Below are 17928 nucleotides of genomic sequence, written 5' to 3' on the forward strand. Positions count from 1 at the left end.
AAGAAAAAAAATCTGGGTCCAGAATTACCCAAATTGATGAATGGTCAATACTCCTAGAACTGCTCCTAGGCCATCAGAACTACCAGGTTTCGGAACCCTGCACATTTACCAGTTTGAATTTTCAATATTCCAGGACACTGTGTCTCCCTAAGCACGATGGGGCTCGGCCAGCTCCCGATCTAGGGCATTGAGAACATGTACAGTGCATGTACTGTGCATTTATAGTGTGTAAAAAATGTAACTCAATCTATACACGAGTCCTTCAGCTTTCTCCCCCGTTTGGAGGTTAAAAGTCCTTATCTATGAACATTCAGTTCTCGGTTACTGTGAAATCAGACAGGGAGAGGACTGTGGTACTTTCAGTCCACAGGAGTCTACAACAGCGGTTCTCAAAGTGGGGTCCCGGGAACAGCACCATCAGCATCACTTGGGAAGCTCACACAGATGTAAATTCTGAGGCCCCATCCCAAGCCTGAATCAGAAACTCCAGGAATGGGGACCATGCTTGAACAAGCTCTCCAAGGGATTCTGAAGAACCCCTGGTCTATCAGGATGACCCAGGAACTGTGCTGGAATTTGTAAACTTAGGGATGCACGAGGAACAAGCCCAGTGTTGAGCTCCCTAACCTCCTTGGGGTTACAGACCCCTTTGAGACCATGGGCCCCCTCCCCCCAGAAACATACATACACATTACTTTCTAAATGTGATACCCAGTTTTGGGGGGAGGGTTGTCCTTCCCTGGAGAATAGCCATGGAACTGAGTCACAGAAACCCCGGACTAGTGGGGTCAAGCAGGCTCGTGAACACCTAGTTCAGCACAGCGAGACGTGCGGGCAGACGTTCACGCAGAGCTAGGGCGGGAGGTGGTGTCAATTTACTGTCCACGGGCTGCAAAGTCTCCTCACTTCACCAAACAAGTGCTGCTTCACGAGTGCTGAGGGCAGAATGAGAATTCTTCAGGTGGGCAAGGTTTTGAACTCCTTAACGTGCAAGCGCAGCCCTCCTTGGGCAGGCAGATGCGCAGGTTCACATCTCTAGCCCCATGCGCCCATGACACAAGCAATGTGGTTCACAGTCTCTGACAGGCCTGCTCCTGTCGCTCCCCACACCGATACACCTGTCAGAGTCCTACAGCCCTTCAGGCAGGGGTCCAAAGGTGTTTTATTTCAGCAGCAGAACCCTTCCTCTAAAACAGCAAATCTGACAGAGGCCGAGAAGCCAAAAAAGTTAAAGCGCAGTTGCTCTGGCCCCAGGGCATGCAGTGTATGGCCATATAACCGGGGCACCACCTCAGCCCATTAACAGGCAGCCTGTCCCGCCTCTGCCCACTGCATCTGGGTTAGTGGCAGTCCTAGGGTGCAGCTCCTTCCGCCTTGCACTGAAAGGACCCACGGACAGCTCATCTCCTCCACCATCAGTGCCTTGGGACAGGGCCGGGTCTCCTTATCTCTGTGCTCCCGCAGCATCTAGCCCAGGACCCAGAGACACAGTGACTGTCATTAAGACAGCTGATGCTTGCCCCTCACATGCACAGACCCCTCTCCGGGCCCCACACCCGTCCCTGTTGAGTTCAACTGCTGCCTAGCATCCTGGTTTAGGAAGATTTACAGGAACGTGGCCCACTATGTCGGTCCACCCAGTGTCACACAGGCAAATCGATACGAGGTGCAACACAGGGGCCATACTGCAATACAGGCACATCCCAAGGTGCTTGGGCCAGAACCGCTAGGAGGTGCTTGAGATTAGTCATTGCGCAAACTGAGAATGCCCCCAAATCACACAGCTCCTGTACAGAAGAAACCTAACAGAGGTTTATCCAATCCTAAAAGCTTATGTGATGTTACCAAATGTTGCGGAGCTAGAAGAAACTTTTCTAAGCTATGATTAATAAAATACAAAGTTCGACTAACCTTGCTACAGGAAAGATTGAATGACCTATGCTTGCCACACAGAATGATGATACAAAATCATGATCATATGAGAGGTAGCAGGAGTATGAAGCCAAAAAATGCCAGGAAGAAAGTTATTACTGAGGTGTGCCAAGAGACTCATTGATAAAAATGTGTTGTTTTCCTGTATTTCCGATGTTGATAATTTGGCTTTTTAAATTTTGTAATTTGTTGTGACTTCTTTTCAAATTCTAAATTATTCTAAATTCAAATTCTAAAATATTCACTTCCAGGCCAAATTTTGTATTTATAAATTTTATATTTATAACTTTTTAATTATTTTTCTTGAAAGTCCCCAAAATTCTAAGCTTCATTGCTCAGAAAACCTGGATCTGCCCTGATAGCGCCGTATATGCCACACAGATATTGATTGAGTTGAAGGCAGTCTATAATACAGTGATTAAGAAAGCTGAGCTGTACAGTTACGTGAGGTTGTTATTGGGCCTCGTTGAGTTAATGTTCGACACAGCTTGGCAAACAGTAGGCACAAAATAAATGTAACCATTATTATTATTATTAAATATGTTGCTTGCATGACAGTAATCTTAGTTTTTTGTTTGTTTTTGAGTGGGTGCTACACATACATTCAATTTTACCAATCTGTTTACAAAAACTTTCCTCTATCCTCCAGGAACATATTAAATTAAACAGACAACAGTGGCAGGGACTCTCACAAAAAAAGGAAAAACAAAAGGCCGAACGCAGAGAAAACTATTAATATATAATAATAAATAGAGATGACAGTGGAATTCAGGGACTGAGCCCAAAGAAAACCCAAATAGACGCTTACGTTATAAACGGAATTGAGTATCGATGAAGTTTGTGTCAGGAAGGACTGAGGACAGTTGGGGGGTCGGGGTGCACACAGAAGCACTTTAGACCCACCCCCCCGTGAGGGCAGCTCCATGAGAGCAGCAGGGTCTAACACTGAGGAGGAGAAAGGGGGGGGGGCGGGTGGTAAATCCCAAGGGACGCTGCTCATCGAGGGTTGTGTGGCGCTTCCTCAGGGCAGAAGATGGAGCAGAGTCACCAGGGCCCACAGACGGTTTTCTATCAAAGAATCAAAGCCCTGGCTTCCTTGGAAGAGACTCACAGGAACAGCCTGAGGCCAGGGCCATGTGACCAGATGGTGGGGAGAAGCACCTCCATCTCAAGGGACATCATGGGCACAGGTGAGCCACTGACACCAAGGCCACCAGTCCCCATCTGCTGGTCAAAGCAGCGGGCAGCAGGTGAGCCTCCAGTGATCACGTGGCTCTCAGGGGCGCCAACGGGCATGATCCACGTGCCCTCCCGTCAATCTCCCTCTGAGCCTCTCTGAACTCAGTCCTTCCTACAGCATTTGCTGCTCTGCGTCTGGCTGCTCAACAACCACGCAAATTGAAATTCCAGATCCACAGGCAATCAGAAGCCAGGGGATCTTCTGAGCACCAAGAAAATGAGATTCCCCTGGAATCCAGCAGAACTGGAGAGCATCAGCCCACAGATGAGTTCAGTGTTGGCCAAACATGTATGAAGCCTCAAAAACCATGGGAAGAGCTAAACAAAAAGGCTTTCTGATTCTATTGCTCTTCCCTCTGACATGATAGCTTCCCGTGAACTTTCTAGTCATTTCTTGCCTTTGTGTGCCTGGTAATTAAATGTTAGCACAAGCTGAAACCCTGAATGCCACTTCTTGAAATAGCAAACTAAGGAAATGGCAGCTCTTGGAGCACTCTATTTTAAGAAATGAGAAATGTGTCGCTTCTGCTTATAAAGAATTTAGGACTTCCTTGATTTATCTGCAGAGCTATAAAAGCTACTCGACCAGCTGAGATAAAAGTCCCTCGTGGAACTGAGTCCATTTTCAAAATGGTGCACTTTTCAACATTGCCAACAGGACCCCAGCACTGTCGCTGGGGAGGGGGACGACACGGCTTGCAGTAAGGAGGAGAGGGCTTCTGCAACCAGATGTTAATCACTGTGGCCCCCGCGCTGTTCTGCACTACCGTCTTGCGCACAACTCTCACTCACTCTATACTCCCACCGGGAACTTCTTGAAGTTGTCAGATTTGAAGGAAAAATCCTCAGCTTCCTATAATTAGGGTGGGCACAGGAAATTAGCAGCTGCCTCCCATCCTCATGTGCAAATGCTATTAGCAGTTATATGTTCCTTCTCTCCACAGATTTTCACTGAGCCTATCCATGCGCGTTGTGCCAGGTCTTTGGGACACTGAGATATAAAGGACACAGCCCCCACCCCAGAAAGCCCACAATCCAGAGGGAAGGTGGATGTGTGAACAATCCTGGGCAGAATGACAGCAACGGGAACCCAGGAGTGGCATCTGACCCGCTAGAATGAACCTGACTCCTCTCCCCCTCCCACTCCAGTTAGATTACAAGCTCCATGAGGGCAAAGAGTTCTATTTTATTTACTGTATCTATATTATTTCTGCTTTGTCCTGCCCCTGAACAGCACCTGGCATAGCACAGGCACTCAGTGTGCAAAGGGGCCCAACAACGCGGGTGCTTCCTAAAGGAGGCGGTCAGAGCCGAGTCTAAGAGCTGAACAAGTCAGCCAGGATTCAGGGTGGACTGGGGGCTCCTGGCAGAGAAAACGGAGAAGCCAGGGAGTGCGCTCACGGATGGAACCAGATTTTGTGGGGCCTGAAATCTGTACAATCGAAGAGGGAAGGGGTTAAAGAAAACACAAAGTCATGAATAGGAAGTTGCTGGAGTCTCTTCCAGGGCCTGGTCGATCCCCTCTGAGCAGGGTGAGTTCAGGAAGCAGCAGGCAGTTCAGAACAGCTGGGCAGAGCTGCATGAAGGGAGCAACTGGCAGCTGGCCAAGGGCTTGGGGCACCAGTGCCTGCATCACTGGAAATCCAATGTGATGCAGAAAACTACATTTATGAGAACTCCTTTCTGAAAGGGTACTAGATGCGGCTGCAAAGAATACATGAACAAGCCGCCTGAAGTTGGCAGCGGAACTCCTGGAATGGATATGCTTAAGAAACGATGGATAGTTACCCGTAGGGCCTCGGTTTCTCTGAATAGGTGGGAACGCTGGAGTCAGAGACGAACAGCTCTGCACAAGGGGTCCCATTTCACCTCTGCCCCAGGCAGCCCTCAGTCCCCCCTCTAAAATAAACAACTATCTAAATAGCATGTCGCTTTGTTTTTTTTTTGATTATTTATTTGTTTATTTTTGGCTGCGTTGGGTCTTCATTGCTGAGCGCAGGCTTTCTCTAGTTGCAGCACACGGGCTTCTCACTGCGGTGGCTTCTCTTGTTGCGGAGCACAGGCTCTAGGTGTGCAGGCTTCAGTAGTTGCGGCACGCAGGCTCAGCAGTTGTGGCACGCGAGCTCAGTAAATTGTGGCTCGCGGGCTCCAGAGCGCAGGCTCAGTAGTTGTGGTGCACGGACTTAGTTGCTCCGCGGCATGTGGGATCTTCCTGGACCAGGGCTCGAACCCGTGTCCCCAGCATTGGCAGGCAGATTCTTAACCACTGCACCACGAGGGAAGTCCCATGAATAGACTGTGTTTGAGGTCGTCCCAATGATTAGCTCACCTGGGGTACCCACATGTCTCAAAGCCACCCCTAGACTACAGCTTGTGGTGAAAGATGAGGCCACAGTGGCAGGTGGGCCATGTTGTGAAGGGCCCTAAGGAAGCCAGCAAACCAGTGAAGACTGAGAGACATAAAACTAGGTCCATACATCTTCCAGCCATGGAAAATGCCTCCCATCTCCTTGTAATACACATGGTCTTCTTCCCTTAACCCAGGACATTAGAACTTAGGAGACCATGGTAATCAACATATGATCACATTCTCCTTCAGCAATACATGTTCTTCTCCAGACTGCATCAGTGTGTGTAGGAACAATGGTCTCAGCAGCTGTTCAGAATCATGCATGTTTAAAAGGAGCAGGAGGTTCAGTAATACTAGAACTACAATTGTGCAAACATCAGAACCTGAGATTATCTGCTCTAGCCCTCTCGTCTTACAGACAGAGACACCTGGGAGCATGGATGGGAGTTAGGTGACTGTCCTAAGGTCCCGGAAAGAGTTGCTGGCAAAGCTGGGCCTGAATCCCAGGTCTCCTGACTCCCGGACCATGCTCTTCCTTGGTCCCTGTTCTTCTTCTAAGCCTCTACATTTTAAATTTTGCATGTTCACTGACAACATGCACAAGCACGTGCTATAGAAAACTGGAGATAAAAGGGAGCCCTATATAAGCTTGGACTGAGAAGAAAGCTCAAACCTGAGCATTAAACCATAACAGCTGATGAACCGGAGAATGTTTAGAAGAACGCATAATGAACACCAGACTTGTACACATCTAAATATATTTCTCATGCTGAAATGTGGTGTTACACTCAGAACAGACTAACACCAAGAATGACACACTTGTGAATACAGTTTTTTATATTATAAACACTGATAAGATGCTGAATTCCCTTTTTACACAGTACTAAAAAGAGCACTCAAATGAGAGAACTTGTCACTGAGAGATTTTATTTAATCAGGCATGTCAGTATGAGCAATACTTGGACGCTCAAAATCAATCAATTTAATGGAAGGATAAGTGCATGGGTTTTGTATTTGTCATTTTTATAAATAACTGGTTTTCCAAAATTATTATCCCATTACTAAAATGAACAGAATTAAAGACTCTATGAAAAACTGTCAAGTCAATAGCATCTAGAAAATGTAATGGGAATTGAGATAATAATGAAGATAATAATATCAGTTAACAAAAACCTGCATAACTGCTTGTATTTAGTCAGCTGTGCTCAATGGGGGTGCCAGAGAGAACAAGGGATCTAGGGGGCTTCCTCTATGCCCTGTGCCTCTGGAGCACAAGGAGAGAGCTGAGTGGAGGAGGGACCACCCTTGCAGACAGCACCACAAGTGTCTTCTTTCTATCCTGACACAGGGCATGAGCCTAAGAGGGGTAAAGAAGGGTGTGAGAAGAGAGAGAACAGGCGGAGAGCCTGAGGAACAGCTCTGCAAGCATCTCTCACACACACGTCCAGCCCAGCGGCTAATTCTGGCTGCCATTTTTTCACATGTGAAAAGTGATGATGAAGGCAAAAGAGAAAGAGATGCACCATGGTAGGGGCCTAAATGATTCTATCTTAAATCTATACTACAGACTCTGTTCCAACCAATAATTTCCCTCCCCTTTTTTTTAGCATTATGGCCTGAAATTTTTAATTCTTCCTATGTCGATAAAGTTATTTTTGAAACTCTGAAATAAAGAGGTTAAGTAATTAGGCTAAAGGGCTCGAAAAGCCAGATTTAGTCAGATTTCCAAACAACCTACTTTAAGCTACTTATCTGAAAATATTGGTGGCGGGGGATGGAATTCATAACACATTTCTGGTTCACAGGAGTTTCTGAGCATGTCATCACCAGAAAGGCAGTTCAGAGACCACCAAGGGCAGGTGTGGGGAGTTAGGATTGAAGTCCCGGTCCCCAAAATAGTTACTACTGTTGGAGGTGGCGACAGGTGGATGGGGATTCCTCATATCAGTCCAGTGTTTCTCAAAGCATGGCCCCAGACCAGCAGCATCAGCGCCGCCTGGAACTTTTTAGAAATGCACATTCACCCCAGACCCACTGAATCAGAAATTCTGGGGGCGGGGTCACGCAATCTGATTGTGATCTGTGTGTGATTGTGATGCCACCCAAGTTAGAGAACTACTCTACTAGTCTACCTACCTTTGTGTGTGTTTGAGAATTTCATATTAAAAAGTATTTTTTAAAAATCCTAGCTCGAGGGACTTCCCTGGTGGCACAGTGGTTAAGAATCCGCCTGCTGATGCAGGCGACACGGGTTCAAGCCTTGGTCCGGGAAGATCCCACATGCTGTGGAGCAACTAAGCCCGCGCGCCACAACTACTGAGCCCACGGGCCCAGAGCCTGCGAGCCACAACTACTGAGCTGGCGTGCCACAACCACTGAAGCCCATATGCCTAGAACCCATGCTCCGCAACAAGAGAAGCCGCCGCAATGAGAAGGCTGCGCACCGCAACGAAGAGTAGCCCCCGCTCACCGCAACCAGAGAAAGCTCGTGCGCAGCAATGAAGACCCAATGCAGCCAAAAATAAATACATACATACATACATACATACGTAAGGGAGCTTTCTAAAAAAAAAAGAAAAAAAAGAATCCTAGCTCGACTCGTTTGTGTGGCCTTGAGACAAGTTACTAAATCTCCATATCCACATCTGAAAATGGGAAAAGTACCAATTTCTCTTATCTTTATCACAAGGTTGTTGAAGGGTTTCAATATACAGTGCCTGGTACAGAGCAGGACCTCACCAAATGGTGGTCATGGGGATCATACATAGCTAAGTGTCATTCAGATACAGGAGAATTTTAGTCCCTACAACATAAACATGCCTTTGCTGGATCACACATATATCTTCTTGTTAAACCTCCCCAAAATTCTTATGGTTGTATCATCACCACTTCACAGATGGGGAAACTGAAGCTCAGAGGGGTTACATGAATTAACAAAGGTCTCACAGATGGTGACCCGTGGGTCTCCTGGCCTCAAGCCCAGGACCTTTCCCATCACCCGCTAGCAAGACACGTGATGGAATTTCGGAGTTCCAGAACAGGAAGCGCTCCCCTAATGCTTCCACTTGTCTTTGTATGAGAAATGCACAACACTGCTCTACACTGTGATGCTTCAGCCTGCACACCTCCAGCAAGGACAGAAATCTGAGGCTTTCTGCCCTGCTCTGAGATCTGGAAACGTAAGCTACACTGAACTGCCCAGGCGCCATGATCTCACGGGGGAGAGAGAAAAGGCAGAGCCCTTTCCTGAAGGATGTTCATTTTCCATATCAAGTACATTATAAATCATACTCCAAAATATTAAATCTTCCTGAAGAATCAGGTTTGAATGCGAGGTTTTAATGCCATTAGGTAGAACCTCATTTACATTACCTCCAAATACTTCAAGGACATGATCTTCACGAGGAAAACCCAACCTTAAACTTACATCATGCATTTCCTCCCCACCCCATCCAATGACTCACCCACCAAAATGACAACTTTCTGGTTTGAGGTGTTTCAGCTATGGAATATGTAAGGTTATAGACCTGCACCGTTCACTACAGTAGCTACTAGCCACGTGTGACTATCCTGAATTCAGATGTGTGATAGGTGTAAAACAGACACCAAATTTCAAAGACTTAGTATGAATAAAAGAATGTGTAACACCTTGATATTTTATAAGGATTAAATGCTAAAATGGTGATACTTTTGGAAATATTGGGTTAAAACTATATTACTAAAATAAATTACACCTATCTATTTTACTTTAATTTGGCTACAAGAAAATTTAAAATTACATATGTGGCTCATGCTATAGTTCTATTAGCACTATTATAGACTGTATGAAACATTTTTTTTTTAACACACAGGTAATTTTTAATACGTCATGGCAAAACAAAGGACAGACCACTTCCTGAAATTTTCACTTGGGGACACAAGACAAATTTGGGGAAAACTACCCTATTAGAGACAAAACAGTCAGGTCGAGTCTTGGTCAAGTAAAGCAGGTGACCTACATTGTTCAGTGTTGCTAACAGGCCCCGCTTTCCTTTCTTTCCCCCCAGGAAGAGTGGTCTTCTTTGCCCTACATCTTGTAAGTCTCCACTAGCCTTTCCACGTATAATCAATTTACTGGGATTCTGGTAATAAGGTCACACAATTGATTTTTTCCAAATGTCCTACAACCATTAAAGGTGCTGTTACAGTTTCAGGTGTGGCTGATGAGAAGAAGCAGTACTCATATGGAAAGGGTGCCGGCTAAGAGGAAGAAATAGAAGAGTTTTGACCCTGGTCACCTAAGTTTGCACTTGAGTCCTCAAGTCACAAAGTGTTAGCTAACATTTTAATTTAGATCAAAAATAACAGAAGCAAAGGAGAGTTTGGGGGCACAGTACCCACATCACATTTAGCCAAGCAGGCTCCTCTAGGTGCATCCCTTTTTACTTGTTGGCATTTCAACATACTTGAATATTAGTGGCTAAAGTGATGAAGGTGGAAGAGGCAGGAATGAAGAGGGAGAATGATCCTCAGATCCCGTCTCTCCCAGAAGCCCTTTCTGCAACCTGTTCTTCGCATCCTGCAAAGGTGATGCCGAGAAGAAAAAAAAAAAAATGGCGGGGGGAGCTTTGACATTATATCAGAGACAATACAAAGAAAACCATGGTTCCTGTGGGGCAGAAGCCCCCGCATTAGTGAGGGAGACTAGAGTACAAGCCTTAGCTACAACACAGCAGAGATGCATAATAACCTAACACGCTAGAATAATGATGCCATGATGGGCCACGGAGAACACAGTCTACGGGAAGATGTGGGGAGAGAGTTTTAAAGGCTTCTTGGAGGAGCTGGCATGTGACCGGGACTTGAAGGATGAAGGAGAAAGGTCGGGCAGTGAAGCCATGCCAGGCAAAAGAAGCACTGTGCCCGGGTGTGAAAGCACCCCCGGATGAAGAATACACGGCCCGGGTCAGGACGCATTTTGGAAAGTGCAGTAGATGAGGGAGACCTGCAAGCAAGTTCAGGGCCAACTTCTGAGGGTCAAGTGGGCTGTGCTTTGCCTCCTCTGCAAAGGAAAGTCAGGGGAGGGGTTTAGGGAGGAAATTAATAACCGTATCTGCGTTTTGGAAAGATTGGTCTGGTGGCACTTTGGAGCATGGCTCGAAGTAAGAAAAGACTGAATGCAGTAAGTTGACTGGGGCAGCCAGACAACCCTCGGAGATGAGGAGTCTGGAGGACAGACACCACGACTACTTCCATCTGACAGAAATGCAATCTCAGCTTAGAAATGTCAAATGTTTAGAAGACATAGGACCCAGGACTCCTGACCGTGAGTGCAGGGCCCTTGGTACCACTCACTTCTGCTTCTCCCTTAGTAGTGACAGCTCCCCACAGCAAGGAGATCCCAAAACAGAACTTCAGACTGGCTCTTCCCCGAGCACCCGGCAGAGCACTCAGAGACCCGCTAGTAGGTGGCACGTACACTTGTCTGGAAAGCGAGCACTAAAAACTTCTGAAGCCTCAAAACGGTACTCTAAGGGAAACTTCGGAAGAGCTGTATCACATTACAGGGATATTTCGAACTTCTGGAAAGTTGAGGATAAACTATAATTTCCAAGTCTTCTTGTTTCTAAAAATTATACTCAGTCATGTCATCTGTAGGCTCAAGCCAGGTCTTCTTGCCTCTCTTGTACAGTAATCCCTGGTAACTGCAAATTTGCTACCACTTCTATTTATTTCCAGGTTTGCCAACCCACTGCACTCATCTTATTCATTACATTGGGTGGAAATCCAGTATCCCCTGTTTTACAGCTCCTACAGCGCAAAACCCAAACGATTTTGGATAAACTAAGCTTAGAACCTGAAACTGAAACTCTAGGATCTGGATCTGACTCCATCACAGGTTATTCTGGGACCAAAGCTAATGACCCTGAAATACAGAGCTTTAGCCCCAGAAGAGACCTTCGAGATTATTTACTACACGCTTCTCATTTTACAGACGAGAAAAGTACTAAAGCCAGGGCCGGGCTGGCATGGAGTTGGGGAGGGAAGGGTGGTCATCCTCAGAGATTGAAAGGCAGATTCCAGACCAAAGCTGAATCTGGTCTCCAAAGTGCTTTCTCTGAGACCACCCAACACCACCCATTGCCTGTGACATAGTTCTGCTATCTTGTATTTAGCCACTACCTGTCAAAGGGCAGAGCACACTGGGCAACTGGCAGCCTCCTCTAAACCCTACGGGGACCACGGTGCCTATTCTACTGATTAGGGAATAAACATTTCAGGGTTATCCTGGATCGTGCTGTAAATCAGTTTTAAAAAAAAAAAATCTAGGGAGGAAAATAAGATGTCTCCAGACTGTCAGATATTCCACAATCTATGCTCCTGTATAACTTTCCGGGAAGATGATAAAACGGAACACTCAAAAGGAAAGTGACGTAACTCCCAACTCCATCTTGTTCATGTTTCCAACTTCTTCAGGCATGACCATCCTTCTCTTTATCTTTCTGTGCTATTCAACTGCTGTTGTTCTGTCACTTTGAAATTGGCCTTTCTCTAACAATTAAAAAATTTTTTAAGGACAGAGAATTTTGAACCCCTCTTTTCCATCTTTATAATCCCAATGTCAAGCATAAGGAATACATTCATTTTTGTTAATGAATCATACATATGTGTTCAGGTATGGGTTCTGGAAAACCTGACTGGCAGCTTAAAACCCTGGCTCTGTCACTTCCTAAATGTATGACTTTGTGCAGGTTACCTAACGTCTCTGTGCTTAGTCTCCTCATCCGTAAAAAGACTAATAATAACAGTACCTGCCTCCTGGAATTGGGAGGATTAACTGAAATAATGTTTAAACAGGTTTAAAACAGTGTCTGACACAAAACAAGGCACTATATAAATATTTTCTATTTTTATCCTTACAGCGAAAAAAAAAAAAAAAGCAAGCAAGCAAGCAATTGCCATTACCTTGTTATAAAAAACAGTGACCAGCCACTCTGCCTCCACGTTGATGACAGACATGAGAAAAGAAACTCACCGGAGCTGGGTGGATTTTTGTGCTCTGTACGAGCAAGCCTCCCAGAAGACATGAGTGGCTCAGTGCTGTAATGAGGCAGTGATACGAGCTGTGGAAGCCCCTTCTCTGGGGTAAGAGAAGCATGCACTTCCCAAAGATTCCTTCCACCAACCGCTCCACAAAATACGGTGCAATAGCGGGGCCTCAATCACACAGACTATTCATGTGAACAGAGGTCCCTATGCCTTCAGTAAAGCAAGGCTAGGCCTGCTTTAGGTGCTAAAAAATAGAATGTGTCCTTGCTGAAGCTGATGATGATTTAAGTGTTGTCTGCCTAAGTGGAAAAGGATGGGTGAGATTAACACTCAACTGTGCCTAAAAACTACCACGTGAAAAGCATTTCTGAGGAAGGAAGCCCCTCATTACCCAGACCTTGCTGCCTGGGGAGAGGGAGCGTGTATCTCACTCAGCCCTGTATCCCCAGTGCACCACCCAGTATGTTTGGCAAACCTCAGTACTTATAAATGTGGCTGAATGAACAAACAAACAAACAAATGAAGGGGAAAACCAAAGAGCATAGTGAAGGCTTATGGCTCTGAATTAGTAAAATGTCCTGTTGTTTGTCACCTGGGAATATGTCATTACACAGAGCTTGCAGGAACTTCCTTCCTTTACTACTCAGTATTTAAAAAAAAAAAAAGAAACTACATATTAAGTATCATCAACATAATATAATTAATTATTTCTAAAGACTTCCATAGAGATGCAGAAAAGCTTTAGAAGAGAAGAGCTTTATAAGTATAATTTAATTAACTCAATCACAGTCCTCTGAAGTCTTATAGGATGTTGACAACAACATGATCATTACCCATACGCTTATCCTTCAGGGTTTGTACCTTAATTCGTTTCTGCTATTTCTAGAGTAAATAGAACATAAGGGAGAAAAGGTTTCTCCAGGTAATGCACTGACTTGTCCAACCAGAAGCCCAGTCTCCTTCTTCTTTCTACACTGGTACACATGCTCCTTTCTCACGTGGTCATTTAGCTAATCATTTGTTCTTTAAAATGTTAAAATAAGAACTCAGATTCAGTGTTTAACACTTGAAGATTCCAGAAAATTATCAAAAATTGGGAATCCCCTGGCAGTCCAGTGGTTAGGTCTCTGCACTTCCACCGCAGGGGGGCACTGGTTCAATCCCAGGCCACGTGGTGAGGCCAATAAATAAAGTTCTGATTGCTGTTTTTTAAAAAAAGAAAAATATCAAAAATGGAAAAGGTGTTTCTGAAAAGATACTTCTTTAAAAATACCTAAGGAGTATACCTAACATGTGAAAATGCAGCTCTCTCCATCTTCACATCTTACAACCTTCAAAATTCGCAAAGTAAGACCTGTGCTGCAGTCCTCACCTGCCTCTTGAAAGTCACCCAATGCAAAGGCAACACACAGGACATATACCCCAGCCAGTTCTGACTCTCTGAGGCCACACCCTTTTCCTCTAAATTGTTGAGCCGTAACAATTAGAATAAATTATTTCCAGGAATTACATTAGAGTTTGGGGGGCAAAAATAGGTATTCAAATTCAGTGGGGTAACTAACTTGTAGACATCAAGAATATCCTGATTGTTCCCCGATTAGTCATTCACAGCCCACAGTCATTTTTCTATAGGGTTGGCAGTGAGCCTGGAGAGGAAAGGGGAAATTTCACCATGCACTTCCTCCCGTTTATGTCACAGTGAAGGGACACAACCTCCCTGCATAGGTGCCTGTAAGTTGAACCTTGCAGTCTCTGAAAATCTGTAATGTCCAAATATATACTTCTCTTAGAAACATTGACTTTACCTACCATGGAACAAGTAGCCACTGCTAAGGGAAACTTAACTGTTGCCCTGGCAGAGGGGAACGAAACATTGACTTCTGATAGAAGTTTTACAGAAAAAGTACTTCTGACCAGCATAAGTGCTTTCAGATACGTTTACTAGTACATTCACTGTTAGTCACTCACAGCCCACAAAGCCATTTCTCAATGATTATACATTGTACTAATGGCAAAGAATTGGAAACAAATGGAATCAAATTATGGTACAGTCATTAAAAATGATGACATAAATCTATACGTGGTGACAAAGAAAGATATTCTTGATATGTTCTGGGAGAAAATTAATGCAGAAATTTATAGTACTATGCATTTTCCAAACACACACAATAAATTATATTTTTATGTGCACAGGAGAAAGTTTGGAGAAAGTTATACACCAAATAATAAATGGCGGGCACTTTTGGAAATTAAAGGTAAGGGTACTTTACATTTCCCTATTTTACACTATTCATTTTTCTAATTATATGCATTAATTACTTTTCTGCTTTCTAAACTATGTAATATTTTCCCCAAGGAGTGATTGTGTACATAACTAAAACCAGCAAAACTTGATTTCAAAGTAAGTTACTTACATGTAAACATTACAGACTTGGGGATTCTCAACAGGCACACGGGCTACTAACATAATAGTAACAAACAGCACTACAACACACAGATCTCATGGTTGTGCTGGCATACTTTTAAAAAATCATCTTGGAGAAAAGCTGTATTCCGAGCAGTGTGTTGAATTCTCATTTGTTGTGGGCAGTGAGAATCACAGGTAAGGAGATCTGCCCTGGGCAGAGGCTCTGCTTAAATATCCTTGCTTCTCGTATCTGGTAGTAGCTCTTTTTATCTTGCTTACCCCAACGGAAGAAGAGAAACACCATGAGATAAGAAAAAGTTTCTTGTTGTATCACTGTTGCCTCCCCCTCTCCCTCACACCTCTCTCTGCAGGTGCACGGGCCAGAGCTCTCCATGCTGCCAGAAGCTTCTGAGGCCCCACAAGCACTCCCACCAGGTGCAGCTGCAGCCAGCACAGCCTTATCCATTACAGTGGAAAACGAACTCCCCGTGGAACTGCCTGGAGTGAGATTGGACCTAAACAAATAACTGGGACATAAGCAGCTGATTTTTTGAGCACAAGAAAGAGAAGCAAGTTTTTTAAAAGTCACTTGGGTGATTAAAAAAAAAAAAATCACAGAGCATCTTTCTACAGTGTATTTAATCCTCTGGACAAATATTTCTACACATCTGGAGAAACACTGACAAAAGATTTTTAAGAATATTCACAAGGGAACCCAAACCACACAACTTCCTCCAAGAAATCATAAGCGACATCAGCTGGGAGCTTTAACCGGTTAAATCTACTACTGCATGAAAGCTGCTCAAGCTTCTCAATGGATAAATGAACTATTGTGCTAGCAGAAAGGAATCCAAGATAACGAATAACATCTCTAAACAATGTTGGGAGCAGGGAGGGGGGCCTAAATCTCTCAGATGAAAACCTACAGTGAAAAAGCCCATCACACTTTACTGACTTTCTCAGTTCGTGGTTAGCAACGTAATTTTGAAGGCAATACAATATAAGGCAGTCTCACAGGTCAAAGGCAATTTAATTCAAATAAAATGCATTACAGAGAAGTTTAAGTTCAGATTCTTAAAGACATTAATTGAAAATTAAGTTCATTAACCAAACACTTTATAACAGCAAATAAACCTCTGTGTTAAAAAAAAAAAAAAAAGTCACTATATAAAATTGCTAAGTACAAGCTTAACAATCCCTTTAACAGATCCTTTGAAAGGCTCAATTGTCCCCACCACAGGGCATGTTGGTGGTTTTTTGGAGTTTGCTTAAAAAATTATGTGCCTTTATTGTACTAAAGAAATTCCGAGAGAGAAGCACAACCTACTCATTGATGATAACAACGAAACCATTTTTCACATTCCTCCCTTACAAAGTCTACCGAAGCACTTGAATTTATCCAAACTGCTCTGAGTTTAGCTAATGTTAAAAATAGAAACTTTTCTATTAACTGGTTCAAAGCTTAGGTTATTTCTTACTTTGCTCAATTCAAGGCAAACCTGTTAAAATGAGTGAGAATACATGTAACTTCAGCAGCTATGTTCCTTAACACTCCCCCCATGTCATCATCATAATTTTCACAATCACATAAATACATAATGTAAATATGTTTTAATTTTGCAAAAGTCGTTTTTCAATCCTGTAAAAGGCAATTACAATGTGCCTCTTGGGTTTACGTTTGACAACAGTGCAGCTAGGTGAGACATGAACAATACATAGTTGTTCTATACAAAGAAGCCTCCTGGAAACCACATTCACCCACAAAACGTCAACTTATCTTTCCTCCCAAAGAAGAATCAAAGTGGAACTGAAGTCAATCTACAGGAGGAAACAGAGAAGAGAGTTCGCCAGAAATAGGCAAGGCAAGTTTAAAATCAAACCAGAGAGCCAGAAGGCACCGAGCATGCACACGCAATAAAAGCACTGCGTGGAGAAGACAGCAGAAGCCCCGTGGATGGGGCCCTCTTACCAGCACTGGCCCCGGGCTCTCTGCTTCCACTTCTCCCTGGGCTGCATCCTTGCACTGCTGGGGGGACTCGATCACCAGCTCCTTTTTGACATTTCTACTACTTGTCCTGAATTTATCAGCCTGCATCCTCGGCTGAAAACGCAAGTCAGAAAGTCTGCAACTGGGACAGCTGAGAGTCCTTGGCTGTGCAAGGCACACGCATGCCAGAGGCCTGAGGACGGAAAGGAAGCTGACTTCCCAGGCACAAGTGGTCAGCCCCACCGGCTGGGTCTGCAGAGCCCGCTCGGGTGGGAGGGCCAGCCTCCAGGGGTGTTACTACTGCTCGGAAAATGGGAGGTTCCCACTCGTCGGCCAAAGGAAAACAAACCCCAAACTGCACAATGCACAGTGCGCTGCCCCTTCGATAAAGACCGGCCTCATTGTGCCTGCTCCACGCGGCATGGGCCACATCGACCCGAATCAAAACAGTGCTGTGCTGAAAAGAAAACCAGTCACAGTCAGACTCCTTCGTGATTACTTCACATCTGGAGCTGAAGAGAAGCGAGGTCATCTGGCTGTTCTAAAATTCTTATAGTTTTTGGATGCTTTCCTTCGTGTTATGGCTAAACACCAAATGCTTGGCTGATGATCAAAGCAGGGAGGTGCAAACAGCAAGGGGTTCCTGTGGCCGGCACCTCATGCGTGCAGATGTAAGTGAAGAGTTTCTCCCTGCACGACAGCCCGCAGCACGCACACTTAATTTACCTACTATTTTATAGTAGATAAAAGATGAGGTCATCACACATTTTCATGAGATACCACATGTCATGGTAAATTAAACAAAATATTACTTTAAATCCATCAATATGTATGTGAGTACCAATAGGTTAATGAGTCTGGTACTAGGTACTGAGAGGATCACAGTAAAAATATAAGGCAGAGTAGAGTGTCTCTCCCTCTGGGAGTGTCAGAGCAAGTTGAGAAGGCAAGATTAATAGACATCATAAATAACAGGTTCATACA

The 17928-nt window shown here is 44.5% G+C and overlaps 1 protein-coding gene across 11 annotated transcripts in view; it reads right to left on the reverse strand.

Annotated features, from left to right (window-relative positions):
• DOCK9 (dedicator of cytokinesis 9) overlaps positions 1–17928 on the reverse strand; it is a 324209-nt gene that overhangs the window by 156400 nt on the left and 149881 nt on the right. For 4 of the 11 annotated variants that reach the window (XM_059903278.1, XM_059903271.1, XM_059903273.1 and 1 more), the window contains exon 1: positions 16927–17185. The exons of the other annotated variants lie outside the window; for them this stretch is intronic. In XM_059903278.1, coding sequence (XP_059759261.1) covers positions 16927–17052 — 126 coding nt within the window. In that variant the 5' untranslated portion in view covers positions 17053–17185. Of the gene's footprint in view, positions 1–16926; positions 17186–17928 lie in introns of those variants that run through there. 11 annotated transcript variants of the gene reach the window in all.

The sequence above is a fragment of the Balaenoptera ricei genome, chromosome 18, assembly GCF_028023285.1.
Source record: "Balaenoptera ricei isolate mBalRic1 chromosome 18, mBalRic1.hap2, whole genome shotgun sequence".
Taxonomy (NCBI): Eukaryota; Metazoa; Chordata; class Mammalia; order Artiodactyla; family Balaenopteridae; genus Balaenoptera; species Balaenoptera ricei.